The sequence below is a fragment of the Eurytemora carolleeae genome, unplaced genomic scaffold (assembly GCF_000591075.1).
Source record: "Eurytemora carolleeae unplaced genomic scaffold, Eaff_2.0 scaffold1295, whole genome shotgun sequence".
Taxonomy (NCBI): domain Eukaryota; kingdom Metazoa; phylum Arthropoda; class Copepoda; order Calanoida; family Temoridae; genus Eurytemora; species Eurytemora carolleeae.
The window spans coordinates 5,646-19,064 of NW_019397183.1; the positions used below are offsets into that span (position 1 = coordinate 5,646).

The window sequence follows — 13,419 nt, forward strand, 5'->3', positions numbered from 1 at the left end:
CTGAGCAGAACTAATAACATGGATGCCATAGTTCTAGTCCGTCACTGAAGGCTAAAGCCAAGATGAGGTTTGGTGAGGACAAGAGGAATTCTTGTGGAAACCCTTCAAGGCCAAACCGAGGTTGGATTTTAATCTGTTGACGATGCTTTGCTTAATAATATTAACCAGTACACTGATATTTAGAGGGTTCACTTCCCCCCTCACTAGTTTATCTGCCTGTTGACCAGGTAAATTGGGTTAATTGAAAATTTTGCGGATTTGCCTAGATCTAAATTTGGTGGATTTGGGTGCACGGTGTGTGAAGGTGCAGACGAGGGTTGAGAGACTGAGAGCCCGCAACGGAGACTGGAGACCGCGTCACGAGTTGGTAAAGGGNTGTAATGCAATTTGTAAATCATATTTTCTAAAGCTATTCAAATTCAAATATATAGACTATAAATAAGGCCCTTGGCTATACGTCACTCATGAGTTAGATTTTTCTGCGAGTTTTGTGTCATATACCCTGTGCTAAAACTTGATTTGATTTTAATAATGTATTTCTGATATATTTCCGATATAAAAACGATCGACATGTTATAAGCAATGCAGCTGTTTAAGAGTTGTTTTCTTCTTTTACTACTTTTTTCAGAGTATATTAGAGCATATCAGAGCATATCAGAGCATATCAGAGCATATCAAAGAATATCAGAGCATATCAGAGCAAATCAGAGCATATCAGAGCATATCAGAGCAAATCAGAGCATATCAGAGCATATCAGAGAATATCAGGTTATCATTTAATTACCCAGTTCAGAATTCTTCTCTTTTCCTATTGTTAGAACGAGGTTTCGTGATTAGAAACAATAACAAATATAATTGAGCCTTTTCCAAAACTCTTACTCAAAATTTCAAAGACATACGGAGAAAATCAGAGTTTGTAACAAAGACTCAATTCCTTTCAACCTTTACTAAAGACAAACTTAACTTTGCACACTAAGTCCACTATAAGGGGAGCTGCATAGAAGACGGCCCGGTACTTCTAATTTACCGGTGTTTTCTGTTTTTGAGGACAAAAGCAATAAAAGCAAATTTCACGTCACATTGAAATCCGACATGCTTTAGATCATTACTAGCTCTTTTTGAAGAGCAAGAAGAATAAAAGTTTAGCTATAATATGCAACTAAATATATTTGATTTTCTCATACATGTTGCACGGGGGTAAAATCTAAACTACAGGAGCTAAAAGCTATGTTGCAAAGTCAAGATTGGAGTATTATTCTCCTTTCTTGAGGAGCATCGTGGATTGTAATGCAAAACATTTGAAAAATATTTTGATTAATGGGAATGACTGACATGGCGAACGCATTGTTTAACCTTTTTCAGAACCTCATTGCTAGTCAGTGGGCGCCGCTTCCTTTAAACAGATAAATTATGAAAAAAATATTAAGAGGTTTCGTGAATTTATTAGAAATATAAAATCCCTATAACTCGAAAATAAGTTCCCACAATCATTACATGATTTAATGATATATCCCGCACGTTTCGAGTATCCCTTCGGATACTTTAAATATCGGAAAATATTGAAAAGTATGAAATTTATAAAAGAGGGTTCATGTTTCAAGGGGGGGGGGGAATCATTAAATAGTTCGTAGACACTATTCTCAACATTTCGCGCATGCATACGGCAAAAGTTTATTTCATACGAAAACGGGTAAATTTATTTGAGTAAATTTGCTTCTGATTTGCAACTGTATAAATGTTTTTTTTTGCAGATGAAAACCCAATTGACATTTCAGATCATAAAGTTTTTGAGTAAATTTGCTTCTGATTTGCAACTGTATAAATGTTTTTTTGCAGATGAAAACCCAATTGACATTTCAGATCATAAAGTTTTTGAGTAAATTTGCTTCTGATTTGCAACTGTATAAATGTTTTTTTGCAGTGGAAAACCCAATTGACATTTCAGATCATAAAGTTTTTCCATAATTAACAGAATCAAGAAATAATTTTTTAAATCTAAACTACTAATTACTGAACTAAAAACTAAAACAAAAAATATCGCGTTTTTTCAACAAAGCTGCGATTGGTAAAATCACTGATTACAATTACAATTAAAATAGTTTTCAATATATTGAAATTTTTGCATTCTTGACAGTTTAATAAATGGTTTAATATCTAATATAATACGCATTGGAGATTAGTTCTAATTATTAATTAGAAATTAAACACAGAAATGACCAGGCACTGCCCCATGCATTATTTTCTCCTCTCTAGTTCTTCCCTATATCTGGTCTCCTTCTCCCCTATCTGTTCTCTTGCTCCTCTATAGTTCTTCCCTATATCTGGTCTCCTTCTCTCCTATCTGTTCTCTTTCTCCTCTCTAGTTCTTCCCTTTATCTGGTCTCCTTCTCCCCTATCTGTTCTCTTTCTCCCCTCTAGTTCTTCCCTATATCTCGTCTCCTTCTCCCCTATCTGTTCTTTTTCTCCCCTCTAGTTCTTCCCTATATCTGGTTTCCTTCTCCCTTATCTGTTCTCTTTCTCCCCTCTAGTTCTTCCCTATCTGGTCTCCTTCTACCCTATCTGTTCTTTTTCTCCCATCTAGTTCTTCCCTATATCTGGTCTCCTTCTCCCCTATCTGTTCTCTTTCTCCTCTCTAGTTCTTCCCTATATCTGGTCTCCTTCTCCCCTATCTGTTCTCTTTCTCCCCTTTAGTTCTTTCCTATCTGTTCTCTTTCTCCTCTCTAGTTCTTTCCTATCTGTTCTCTTTCTCTTCTCTAGTTCTTCCCTATCTGGTCTCCTTCTCTCCTATCTGTTCTCTTTCTCCTCTCTAGTTCTTCACTATCTGGTCTCCTTCTACCCTATCTGTTCTCTTTCTCCTCTCTAGTTCTTCACTATCTGGTCTCCATATCCCCTATCTGTTCTCTTTCTCCTGTCTAGTTCTTCCCTGTCTGTTTTCATTCCCCCTCTAATCATCCCCCATCTGTACTCTCCTCTCGTTTTACCCTATCTGTTTTCCCTTTTTCCTCTAGTTCTCCCCTATCTATTCTCCTTTTCCACTATAGCTTTCTCCTTTCTGCCCCCCCCTTTCAGTTCTTCCCCATCTAAGTGCCTTCTCCCCTATCTGTTCTCTATCTCCCCTCTAGTTCTCACCTATCTTCTCTCCTTCTCCTCTCTAGTTCTTCCCTTATAGCTATCCTCATTAACCCCTTTTCTAATTCTCCCCTTCCTTTCTTTTCTCCGTTTCCTCTCTAATTCGCCCTTGTTTATTCTCCGTTTCTTCTATAATTTTCCCCTTTCNTGAATGCCTTCTCCCCTCTCTGCTCTCCTTCTCCTCTTACAGTTCTTCCCTTTCTGTTCTCATTCCCCCTCTAATTTTCCCCTGTCTGGTTTCCTTTTTCTCTCTAGTTCTCCCCTATCGATTCTCCTTTCCTTCTTCCCTATCTATTTTTCTGAATTCCTCCCCACTCCCCTCCCTCCAGTCCTGACCCCCCTGGAATAACCCTATACTAAAATATTTCACTATCTCCCTCTTCTATCTTTCAACTAAATACTGAATTAATTCTACATAGTTCACATTGTTATCCTTGATACTTGTATACTTGTTGTTTATATATATGGGTTTAATAATACATATATATCCACCAAACTGTAGAATAGGAAGACGACTCAAAGTATGATATTAAATACTCACATTAACATGAAAAGCAACAATTGTACAGTGTACACAAACACACACTGTTAGAAGTTCATTAATCTCAACTTGCACCTTAATTCAAATAAATGTTTAAGCTTTTTCAAATAATTATTGACGTACTTTGTATTTTTAGTAAATTACGATTTAAAATTCAAATATAGAAGTCAAAATTATTTGTATTGCTTTCAAGTTACTTCAATGGAACTGAGTTTTGTCACTCGGATTTTCTATTATCTTCAATATCTAATTTATCTTTGCAGTAAGGGTGATTTGATTTAAGAATTCTCTTGGAAATGATTTCGAATTCGAATCGAAACCCATTAAAAAAAATATTAAAATAACGGACCAAAAAATCTGTATTTTAATTCAACTCTAATAATTTTGATGAGTTTTCTAGATTTAACTCATTCAATTTTTGATTTCAGTTTTTAAAAACGCTTTTCAGATTTGAATTCAACATTTAATTTCCAAAAAAAATGTATAACATGAAATTTTTCAAAATGTTTATTTTTGGGGCCTTACGCTGATTTTTACGATATTAAATCGTCAATTCAAAACCGTACGAACGATTTTTGAAATTTTTTTATTGCAATATTTTTTAGCGAAAATGCAGCTTCCTCCGGTGGGCGGTTGGGTCAATTCCAATATTGATCACCATTAATTTGCATCCCAATGTCGTATACACTATACACCTTCCATATTTTAAACTTTGTATTCTGTTAGATCCAATAATCTAAGTTTAAAATATCAAACAGGTGTCTACCATCAGGTTTCAAAGATATAGGGTTTAGAACAAGTGAGCTTGTTAAAAAAGTTCGTTGCACCCAATTCGTTTTGTCTGATTCAATTATATTACAAAGTTATTTTCATATTTAAGTTTAAGTATTCTGTAGAAATATTATATTTACAGGGAAGAAAGGAAGGAGAAGGGAAGAAGGAGGGAAGGAGAAGGGAAGGGGGAGGGAAGGAGAAGGGAAGGAGAAGGGAAGGAGAAGGGAGAAGGGAAGGAGAATGGAAGGAGAAGGGAAGGAGAAGGGAAGGAACCAAGAAAATCAGTCTCATGTCCCTGTAGACTTTTTTACTGTTTAATTAAGTAAGAATAAGTAATTTTTTTTAGATGATACTATAATAAATCTAAGAAGAGTTTAATCTATGTCTGTTGAGTTGTCGAGTTTGGGGAAGGAATTAAAGAGAAATTTAGAGGGGGGGAAAAGAATAAAAAATGTGGAATTATATACACCCCTGTATATTTAACTTAAAAAAGATAATAAATGCTCTTTAACTTCCCAAAACTTGCTTACTTTGATTTTAACCTTTAACCAAGTATAAATGTGCCTTTTTGTATTTTTTTCCCAAATATTAATTGTAAAATTAATCCAGGAAGAAATCTTCAGCTGCGATACCCAATTTAAGAAATCTGCGAAATCAATACAACAAATCTGCAAAACACAGAATTGCTAAATATTGTCATCAGGAACAAGTTCTAATAAAAAGGATTAGAAAATGACGAACATGGTTAAAATAAGATCTCAGATATCTGACAAAATGATGGAGATAAGCCGACTCACTGTAGAAGTTGAAGGTATTGTCGGAGATTTCAAGTACAAGAGAACTTTGCAGATAAGAGAATCTATTGAGAAAAGAACTGAGATCATCAACGAATATGATTCAGTTTATAAAATTGAGGATGTACTTGACACAATTAAGATCATATGGGGAGCCAGCACCTGGAAAAGTATCACAATTAGAAAGAAATATGTAGACAGAGAGTTGATCATGAATGATATTGACACACAGTTCTATCTCTGTTCAGCCATAACACTAACTTGCTGTAAGTCTGGTACCCTGACCCATCGTCCTGAGGCTTCTATTTCAACAATTTGGGCAGAGGAGACATTTTACATGATTGGATTACTGTCTGAGATAGTGAATAGAAAATTCTGTAATAACTCAAGAGAAATAATCATATCGTCATTTAGACATTGAATATACTTTGCAAATCGTGATTTGAATTTTTCATTTTTGATTTAATGATTTGTAGTTTACATTTATCTTCTTAATAAATTATATTATCACTTCTGGTTCAATCATGTTTTGGCTTAAGATATTTTACTGTAATCGAGACAGACTCTCAAATATTAAAAAAGTATCTTTTTAAAGATATCATTTTTCATGTATTTTCAATGATTATTTAAGTAAATTTTAAAAGTATTACAATAAAAAACAGTACAAAAAACAGACAATTCATTTTATGTAAATAGAAAATCGGAATAGTATTGAATCACAAAATCTGAGTTTCAACAATTGATTAATGAACAAATATTCTGGAATCTAATCATTGCATAATTGTTAAAATGTTTTGTGCTAAGATAATATTTGAAATAATTTTATATTGAAAATAAGGTTCAAAAGAAATTGAGTCTTTGTCACAAACTCAAATCCCCATATCGTTGGCCTAATCTTTTGATATTCAAAACATAGCTTGTTTTATCTATCAGAATTCATGGATTAAAATATATAACATCTTATGTCTGCAACATTGAGTATTAATAAAGTAGGTATTAGAAAATCAGAGTTTGTGGCAGAGACTCAATTTGTGGTGCAGAAGTTTTAATAAAACTAAAAAAGCTTTCTCCCTTTTAAAGGACCTTTCGACGTAATTTTAAGGTCCCCTCTAGTAAAACAGGAACATGCCCGATTGACAACAATGCCATTAAAACCTTAATCTGATTATTTGTAAGATAACGTCATTTTTTCTGGGGTATAAAGCGTTTAATTCTGATAATTTCACCATTGTTTTTGAAAAAAAGAATGCTCAAGTCACTTATTCATAGAAACCACAAATGACAAAGTAGTGTTCAAAATAAATCATTGATATCTAATTCATAGTTGATCAAGACAAAGCTTTCAAGGGTATCGTTGCCAATCGGACTTACTACTTTATCAGTATAGATCATTTGAAATTTTATTTACAGTTCCCTAAAAGCATAAATATGCTTTGTATTGGATTTCCTGTTTTTACCAGTTTGCAGTTGATATTTTCAATTCTAAAGAAACCTACAGTTAATCCTACTTGAGTTTCCAGTGTTCTTTATTACTACTCGGGATGAATCATTTTTTGGAAACGACCGTTTCGTTTCAAAAACGGCGAAGAAAAAATGAAAAACAAAACGAATGTTTTTTTAATTTACTGTTTTTGAAAACGAACCTTCAATAACTACCGTTAACGACGACCCTTCGTTAACGATCGTTAACTACCTTTTTAAGACAAAATACATTTTTTGGTTTGAAACTCCGAGGCCAGAAAACATTCAGGCTATTTTTGCTTTCGACAAAAAAACATTTCAGAAAACATTCATAACCTTATCTTCCTGAAAAAAAAATTTATTGTCATAAAACTCAGATTCCAGATTCATTAGCGAACACTTTTTCAGAAACGATCGTTTTTCGTTTTTTAAAAGTTCAAAACAAGTAGTTCGTTTTCAATAACGGTTTTTTTGCTAAAAACAAAACGATCGCTTTAAGAAAGAAAAAATCTAAACGAAAAACGATTACGACATGTTTAAAAGGTTTTCCAGCACAGCAGTTAACAAAGAAAATTTCAAAAAAGAAATTCAAGGAAAATTTGTTTCTATTTCTTATATCATTTCGGATCGATTATGTTTCTAATTTGCGATTTAAAAAGAATGCGAGATTTTAAAAAATTTGCATGCAGAAGGTTTTCCGCGCATTATTTGCATATTTCAGCGTTAAATCTTGGAGATAATCCAATATGATACTCTGTACTGTATGTACAAACATGACGGTTAAGAGGTAACTTGAAGTTCGTCTTGGAATTAAAATATTATTTGCGGCATTTCTTAGACAACCTAATTTGTTATGTGTATAGTTACTGAAAACAATAATCACAACATTTCTTCTATAGTCTCATAGGCACTATAGTTCAGCCCGGCCGGATTCTGTTGCACTAGACGGGTCAGTTCTGTAAGGACGGTAAATCCTTGTACTGGTTCTGATTAATCAACCTTAAACCTTAACTATTGGATCTATTGCTGAAAGAAATCTATTGTTTATTTGTGTTGAATTCCTAGGGTTTCTTTCTTAGACCTTTATCCCCAGATTTACATAGATTTGTATACAGGTACTACAGGATCATTTTAATATAGCTAGGCAAGGTTATTAGTGATATGCCCCAGACTAAGCTAGACAGGAGGAGATGGTCAAATTTACAGGACATTACCGGTAAGACTTTGTGACCCCGTAGCTCTTCTATAATTTTGATTTTAAGAACCCCATTTTGCATTAGAGGTGCAATTATAGATTTTTTTAAAATTCCCCTAACTGGGAAACAGTATAACATGAAGGAACACATGGAGCATTCCCCTATACCCTTCCTGTATCCCACCTCCTCTATTTTTTACCCGTCCTGTATTATTCACATTAAATCCTGTATCCTTCACCTCCTATATCTTTTACCTGGCATGTATCCTTTATTATTCACATAATTGTATCCTGTATCCCACCTTCCATATCCTTTACCCGTCCTATATTATTCACATTAAATCCTGTATCCTTCACCTCCTATATCTTTTACCTGGCCTGTATCCTTTATTATTCACATAATTGTATCCTGTATCCCACCTTCCATATCCTTTACCCGTCCTGTATTATTCACATTAAATCCTGTATCCTTCACCTCCTATATCTTTTACATGGCCTGTATCCTTATTCACATAATTGTATCCTGTCCTGTATCCCACCCTCCATATCCTTTAACCGTCCTGTATTTTAAATCGTGTATCCTGTATTCACTATCTTACTCCCCCGACCCCCATTTCTCGATCACAAACTCATGCCTACAAAGTACAATGCAGCTGAAACAGGATTTGTATTACTCTCATACAATGCACACTGCACAGACAGAAAACTGTTATATTATATAACAGAGACTCTCAACGCTTCAACATACATACATATGGATAATATATCTATACTAACATATATATGTATATATATATATAATATAAACTTTCCTTCTTAACACAATAGTTCCTATTTTTATCGCTAGGTGTTGAAAGTGAAACATCCAAAGCTAACATCAGAGCAGCTAATATATATGAAAATAATGCACATTTTTGAATTTGCTTTAATTTAAATAAATTGTGAAAATATAGGAAAACTTTTATTTTTGTTTGATTTAAAAATACTATTTTACAGAACCATAATCAACATGAATGCTCATAAAGCGTCAATTGATCATGGAATTCCTTAATCCACTCTATTTACTCATTCTTGAAACAGTTTACTTTTTGGAACACTTAGAGTAAGTGTAATAACAAGGGGGAAGATACAATTTAAGTGAGGGGGTCCTAGCCTAATTTGGAAAAAAACGATTTAGGAACAAAAAAAGTTTTTTATACTGTTCCTAAAGATAAAGATAGATATTTTACCCGTTTTGCACTAGGTTTTCTTTCCCTTAAGTGCTATTGAGAAGCTATCCTGAAAATATGAGGGGGGTGCTAAGGTCCTGCATCCCCCCTGTATCCGCACCTGGTAATAACTTAAATTATTATAATTATATTTAAACTTAATTAAACTTTAGTCTCTTGCAAGAATAACATGGGTACCAGTATCATTTTGCCTTGTACACTTTCGACTTTTATAGTTCCATAATCCATATGATCCATACTTCATTTCCACCCGGTGCTTATCATATACTTAAATACTTCAATTTACAGCCCCCCTCTTCTGAAAAAAAGTGCAATTTACAACCAAAAAAGGCATAGATTCCAATTTACCACCTTTTCCCCTACGTGATGTGTTTAAGAAAGTTGTGCAATCCCCCCCTTCTTGCGAATTACAGTTAAATATACATCCTAAGTCCTCAAACCTTTATTGCCATAATAATAATCTACTGAAATTTTCAGGGGGGGATATTAATTGGAAATTTTGCGAATTTTTAAAGGCATATTAGTTACTTTCAGGATAGGCATGTATACAGGTGGGGTGGGTCAGTAGTCCTCTTCACCCCCCCCTGGGCATTAATGTGTAACAATAAAATCAGGTGTGGATGGTAAAAATGAACTTGCCCCCATCTGCAAAGGAGTGTTTTCCTCCTAAAAAAGTAGTCGACAAATTTTCTTGCCGCTTCGCGCCATTTATTTTCAAATTTTACCTTAGTGTTTCCCTTTCATATAAATCGTCCCCCCCCCTTACTTCACACCTTGGCTGTAAGCATCATGCATGTGTTTGGAATGTCTTCCCGCAACCCCCATGAAGGCCAGGGGGAAATTACATTAAGAAAGCAGTGGAGGGGGGGGGGGAGAGGACATTAAAGAGGACGGAGGACTTAAGATAGCCTTCAGGAGCTATACAGAACTATACAAAGGGAAACATCTTCTGGAAACTATACAGAACTTTACAATTAAGGGATACATAATAATAGTTCTTAAATTGGAACTGCATTGGGCTACATAGGGAACATGTAGTAGACTTATCATAAATTAATTTCAATTTTAAGGCCAGGGGGAGGGGCAAATAAAATTCTGCGCTTCGTGCTATAACTTGCCCTCCCAGTCCCAAGACTCCCAATGGCCAAAATCCTGTAAACGCGGGCCTGTTTCAGGACATAAACCTAAGAGATCCCTTTTTCTTTAACAAACATTTTACTTTTAGATTTTTCCAATTAAAAACCTTATTCTAATTTTCAGTTTCCAGGCTCATAGCAACTGAAAACTCCTATTTTTTTACCACTCTACAGCTTTTTAATTATATAGGGAAGGGTTAAAATCAGGGAGCGGAAACGTCATAATGTGTATGTCTGTACCAAAAGAGTGTGTGCAAGTTTACAACACCGAAGGTGTGTACTTTAGGTATATACAGTACATGCGAATCTCGGTATTTGTAAAAGTCTAGGAGAGTACGTTTGTTTATTGTTAATTGTTTACTTAAAAATAAGTTTAATATACATGTAGCATATTATTTATATATTCAAGTCAACACTATAAGCCAAATGTTCATGCAAAGAATATAGCTTGATTAAAGTTTACACAAATATAGTCGTTATTCAAGTTTAATTATAATTGACAACATTGTTCTGCAATTTCCTTGACTGTAATCATGTTGTGTGTCTGTACCAAAAGAGTGTGTGAATTAGTTTAACGTACTGGTCTGCAATGCAGTGCGACTGGCTTTCTCATGCCAGACCAGCGCCATTTCCTTTCCCTTTATTCCCTGCTTAAAATGCTTTTTGTCTTGTATTCGTGAATCGTAAGTTTAACTTGTCTTCCGGTTGCAAGTTCCCGCCCTGTGAAGACGACATTTGCTAAGATATATTCAGTTCCTACGATGGGATGAGATTTCAATTTCATGCGTGACGAGAAAGCTAGATTTCACATCGCATTCACAGAAACTAATTAAACGTGAAGCACCATCTCCTGTTGATGAATATTTTTATTTAAAGTTCAATTAAACACCCCAATATCCCCACCCTGGTGCTAATTTAGCCAATATGTTTTCTGAATTTGATCATCATGTCTCCTAATTTCAACAATATTTTAATATAAGATCAGTACCACATTAAGATCTGAATTGTAAGTTGGGATACGCAATAGCCTGATTTGTTTTACAGAAACCTTTAATGTTTTAAGGTTTCACGACAATAAGAGAAGGTTCCAACATTTTAGAATTTTGCTTTTATCAAACCAGCAAATTTGTTATCCTAGAAGAAAATATAACGCGAAAACGAACCAAAAATGATCCTTGTTGGGTTCGTTTTCGCCGTACATTTTTACCAGGGATAACATTATGGCATGTTTGATAAAAGCAAACTTCTACAAAATACAATTTTAAATCGTTTTGAACCCTTCTGTAAAAAGAATCTGTTTTTGTAAAACGAATCTAGCTATTGCCCATCGCTAATTGTAAGTACTTAGGATAATGGGTTCCCTTGTATTACTATAGAACTAATTAATCACTGGAATTCCCCTAGCTTAAAGCATTGCTTATAGCTTAGAAAACTGTACTCATCCAATCTTTGGTATAAGGGACATAGAGTGTAATTTCAAGTGACCCTCCATGCAAAGATTCAAGGTCTGATTCACAAATGGTTCCCTTGAAACCTAAATTTTATAAATATTGTGGAAGATATTGTCGTTTTTCGTAGGTTATATGTTTAATTTTGCTAATTCAGATGCGTTTTCCTACAGTGCAAATGCGCAAGTCACTTTGGTAGAGAAATTACAATTATCACAATTAAGAACATTATCATCTATTTCATACTTGATCAGATCAAGGTTTTAAGGGAACTGTTGTAAATCGGGCATTGCCATTTTTGCATAAAGGGTCGCTTAAAAATTATGTTTACATTCCCTTTAAACCGCGCCTCATAAATCAAAGTATTCTGTATAATTAATATCTTTTATTAGAAATAATATATATTACTTAACACTGTATAATATTGACCGGAAAAGAAAATGTCGTGTTTTCTAAAAACTAATCTTGAATTTACAATAATTTAACCGTAGACTACCGTTTAACTCCAACAGGAACGAGGAAAGAAAAGCAAAGCATTTAAACATTTCCAGATTGTATGATGGGGGGGGGGTCGAGTGAGGACTATGCGAACCCGAACCCCTCCGAGCACTCCTGTATTGCCTTCAGTAGATAGTTTCTCAGTTTATCGTAGGTCTAAAATACAAATTAAAATATATCAGACGAATAAAATAAACTGTGTCAATAATAAATATAAAACAAACATTTTTGAAACTTTCTTTGAAAGTAAAAGAAGTTACAAATATGGAAAACTTAAATAGAATCTTGCCTTTTCCTCAGGCTTAAAAATGATCTCTACTACCGTGGTAGCATTGAATCTGAGTTTGAAATTGTGTGAAACTTAGCTTTTATGTAAAATTAACTCAAAGCTAAAGAGTTTGAAGTGAAATCCATAAAACTGCGGAAGAGGAAGACGACATTTAAGCATTTGATGTTGTTATAAAGCAAATTTGAAAAATCAAATTTAAAGTAAAATCTATGTGTATTTTGTATACTGCAAAATTGTTGTGTTTCGTGTTCATCGGACTATTTCAAATCATAACTTAAATCTGACAGTCGTCTTTCGACTCGACAATTTAATGGGTCACACTGTATATATATACCTCGTATGCTGGTAGATCTAGCTGATTAAAGCAAGTATGAGCTGCGGGTAATCTATCTGTGGATCTATCATCTCGATGGATTTGGAACTTCTGGGATCCGTTCATTCCCTCCAAAGCTCCAAAACCCTGCAACATCAAACATTCTAGTGGTTTCCAACATTATTGCACCAACTAATAGTGCTAAAAACAGACAAAATAATCTAATCCCAAAAATTGGGATATTACGAGGCGAACAGTCCCTTTAGTACAGGGTTAACCACAGTGCTAACTAAAAAAATATAGAAAAACTGTCATATTAATTAGAATTGTAGCTCAGGGTTTCAAAATTTCATCTTAATATGAGCCCTGGAACGTTTTCAGACGTGTCAGTATTTACAGTTACAAAAAACAAATGATTAAAAAAAATATACACCCCTGATGATATGAAAATGATTTGGCAAAGAAAGAAATAATTAATTAAAATTGAGAATACCAATGGTGCATCTACGGTAACCCTGTTAAATATTAAGAATACCAATGGTGCATCTACGGTAATCCTGTTTAATATTAAGAATACCAATGGTGCATCTACGGTAACCCTGTTAAATATTA

The 13,419-nt window shown here is 34.2% G+C and overlaps 1 protein-coding gene across 1 annotated transcript in view; it reads right to left on the reverse strand.

Moving 5' to 3' along the window:
* Nucleotides 1-12,077: 12,077 nt before the first annotated feature.
* The window catches only part of LOC111712579 (E3 ubiquitin-protein ligase HUWE1), a 35,715-nt gene continuing 34,373 nt past the window's right edge, over nucleotides 12,078-13,419 (reverse strand). Inside the window, exons 45-46 of the mRNA XM_023487234.1 lie at nucleotides 12,829-12,954; nucleotides 12,078-12,361 (exon numbers count right to left, since the gene is read on the reverse strand). Coding sequence (XP_023343002.1) covers nucleotides 12,290-12,361; nucleotides 12,829-12,954 — 198 coding nt within the window. The 3' untranslated portion in view covers nucleotides 12,078-12,289. The remainder of the gene's footprint in view (nucleotides 12,362-12,828; nucleotides 12,955-13,419) is intronic.